The sequence below is a fragment of the Phytophthora parasitica genome (assembly GCF_000247585.1).
Source record: "Phytophthora parasitica INRA-310 unplaced genomic scaffold supercont2.56, whole genome shotgun sequence".
Taxonomy (NCBI): domain Eukaryota; phylum Oomycota; class Peronosporomycetes; order Peronosporales; family Peronosporaceae; genus Phytophthora; species Phytophthora nicotianae.
Genome location: NW_008649042.1, coordinates 268,774 through 272,085, shown reverse-complemented (window position 1 = coordinate 272,085; position 3,312 = coordinate 268,774). Strand labels below are relative to the sequence as shown.

Here is a 3,312-nt window from a genome sequence, read left to right as displayed (position 1 = left end):
GCTAATGCTTTTACTCTCACTGCCCGTTTTTGGCTAGCTTTATTACAGTCCACATAGCACTTCATTTATTCTTTAATTCTTGAAGAAACATAACGCTCAAGGCACCAACGAATGCTGATTCTCTTTCTTTCGCACGCAGCTTGTGTGTTGTAAAAATGCGATAGTCTGTTTGCAGCACCTACGCCTTCAAGTGGACGTCATTGAATTCAACAACAAAATTTAACATTAGTACAAACTAACAGGTGCAGCAACGTTATTTGGTTCACAGACGAGGTGGAAGGACAGTCGTGTTGCAGAATTCACAATTGCTGTTGGCTGGTAGGTACCACGAGTATTGTCCGTCTACAAACAGCCCAACCGGCCAGAATACAGTATAGCATGGAAGGTGCCAAATACTACTACTAGTAGGTTCAATGGCCAAGGTGTAGTTTCAAAAGCTGCTACTTCGGGACTGTGCCCCGATTCATACTTCTGAAGTCTAACTCTAGACCAGCGCCGCCCAGAGAAGCCCCAGCGACGGGCTTGTTGTTGCAGCAAGGCTGGCGCGCGACATTCAAGACCCGCAGCGAACAACGACATCTTGACACCAAGTCTGAAGTTCATCTCAAGTCGATATGCTGTAAACTCTAGCACCACAATTGCAGTTCATAGACATAGTAAGCCAAGTACTCGCTGAGTTGTTTTTAAAACTAAGACACGCTTGCTATGCCGGCGAAACATGGATCTCAAGCTCACGCCGCACCGATCTGAATGAGCTTACCACCAGTGGAAGTAGGACTGATACGACTGACGCTGACCTTGTCCCTCCTGCTGCTGCTGCTGCTGCTGCTGGCGGTAGTGGTCGTCGCTGTCATCACCCTGGTGCTGGTTGTCTCGCTGGGTGTGGTGACCACCGTGGTGCTGGTCGTCACCATGGTTTCTCTGATGTCCGCCTTGGTTACTTGAGGCAGGCGCCGTCGTGACAGCAGATGAACCAGTGCTAGCATAGGTAGCAGCCGGCGTTCCCGTAGGGGTGACAGCGTTGCTGCCCGCGCTGGAACCAGTTGTGCTAGTGGTAGGTGCCTCCGTGGTCGAACCCGTGGTGCTAGATACAGAGCTCGTCGCCGAGCCCGAAGTCGAGGCAGCGGTCGAGCTTGTAGTTGAAGCGGGCGACGAACCAGCCGAACCCGCCGAGCCTGAAGCAGAAGCAGAGTCCGAGCAGGCCACGGACTTTGCAAGTAGCATGCTCACATCTGCGTAGCTCAGGCCAATGCTGGTCACCGTATCAGCAGCAGGCTTCTCCTTAGGGAACCAAATGAAATCAGGGTGGTCGTTGTCCGAGTCGTAGACCCACTCACCACCGATGATGGTTCCATCGTCGTCCATCTCAAGCAGGTACGTGTAGTAGGCACCCGTCGTGAATTGGTCCACTTGGCCGGAGGACACCAGGCCACCGTCCGTGTACGTCTCGAAGATCCACGATAGACGCGACTTGACGTACACGATGCTCTTTGCCGCGGCGTTCCACGGGTATTCCTCGAGACCGTAGAAGGTCTGGGCAGCCTCCTCGAGCGACATCTCAGTCTGCTCGTACACCTTGAAACCACGCACAGGCTGGTTCCACACCTCCGAACCGGCGGTGACGTCCGCGATGAATGTGGCGTTCAACTTACCCAAAAGGTTGGCGGCGGTGATGTGGAAGAAGGCAGGGTTCAGATCACGATAAGCGGCGCTCGAGTGGCGGCCGTACTCGTCAGTTGAGTCGCTACCACCGTTAAAGCGGGAGCCCGTGAACACCGTCGAGATCGAAGCACCATCGTAGATGTCCGAGATCAGCGCCTTGAGGTCCATCGGGTGGAACGTCACGCCGTTGTGAGTCACCGGGCAGTTGGGCTCAGCCTCCAGCATTGAAGCAGGTGTCCAGGCGTGGCAAATGCCGTACCAGGTCGGGATGCAGTAGCCCGAGCTCTGACCAGCACGAATACCGCAGCCGCTACCGTCATTGAGAGAGGCGCAGTCGTTGTCCGACGTGCACTTAGGGCGCTTGCTCATGGAGTCGACACCGTTGTCCTTGGACACCTTGTCCATGAACTCCTTCACGTCAAGACCGAACGCCTTGGCGTACTTCTCGGCAGGGCTGGGCTCACCCTGACTCCACTGGACGTTGATGCTGTCCTGGTAAGTCGGCCAGTACGGACCGGGCCACGGCGACGGCGTGTGCACGCCTTCGGTAGGCAGGTTCTTCAGCGTCATTTCCATCGACGTTCCAAAGTAAGCCTCAAGCTTGGCGATGTCCTTGTTCGAGTTAGCCTCCAACTTGCGCTTGGTCTGCTGCTTCTCGTCCAACTCGCGTCCGGTCATGGCGCTGTCGCGCAGCTTGCGGGTGGGCTTGGCCTCCTCCCATCCGGTTGCACAGTCCTTTGGTTTCTCGTTGCCAGGTCCTTGCACAATACCCGCCGACGGCGTAGTCGTGACGGTCTTCGACGGAGCAGCCGTGCCCGTGGTTGTATCGGTCTTGCCGGTGGGCGTCGTGGTGCCCATCTTGGCTGTCGGAGGGTTGACCGGCGTCGATGCTGTAGTCGTCGACTTGCCGATATAGCCATCCTGGTCCGCGTCCTGGGTAGGAATCTCCTTGGACACGATAGCCTTGCCAACCTTCGTGGATACCGGTTCAGTTGGTGCCGTTGTCTTGTTGGCCAGCAGGTCGGGGTACGTCACCGGCACCGTCGAGATAGTCGTGATGTTCGGCAGCGTCGGGTCCACCTCCACCGTGATGACACAGTCCTGGTCAGCGACCTCACCACCGCGCGCTGGGAACTTGCCACTGATCTTGCCGTCCGTACCGGACGTGGTCAAGGGGGCATAGTACAGCGAGCTAGCAGCAGTCTGCTGCGACTGCGTGGCCACGAGGGCGACAGCGGCGGAAATTAGGTAGGTGCGAGGCATGTACACCATGGCAGACTTTCGTCGAGGTGGAGCGAAGGCTTAAGGTAATCCTCTCGCAAGCGAGCAGAATTGAGAATGAGCAGGGCGTTAACCTCGCACAGCGAGCTGCTCTACTGCTCCCTGGCTACTACATGTATTAGTATTTGTAGTGCTTAGCAACTTGCTGTACACGTACACCACTTGAGCGTGACACTTTGAACACACATCTTGGGCGAGAATCTAAGAAGAAACCGTGTCCATTTGTAACGCGGACTTCAAACTTGACGGTCAAGGTGTGCAAACAAAAAACACGAGCTCTTTCGAGATCATGTAAAAGTAGTGTCTGTTCGACAGGACGATGCTCACCGAAAAAACTAACTGGCGGCTCGAACATCAACGTGGAGCGAA

The 3,312-nt window shown here is 55.5% G+C and overlaps 1 protein-coding gene across 1 annotated transcript; it reads right to left on the bottom strand.

Annotated features, from left to right (window-relative positions):
- Positions 1-603: 603 nt before the first annotated feature.
- PPTG_16237 (hypothetical protein) lies at positions 604-3,062 on the bottom strand. The gene has a single exon (XM_008913866.1). The coding sequence runs from the start codon at positions 2,932-2,934 to the stop codon at positions 757-759; it is 2,178 nt and encodes a 725-aa protein (XP_008912114.1). The 5' UTR covers positions 2,935-3,062; the 3' UTR covers positions 604-756.
- Positions 3,063-3,312: the final 250 nt, after the last annotated feature.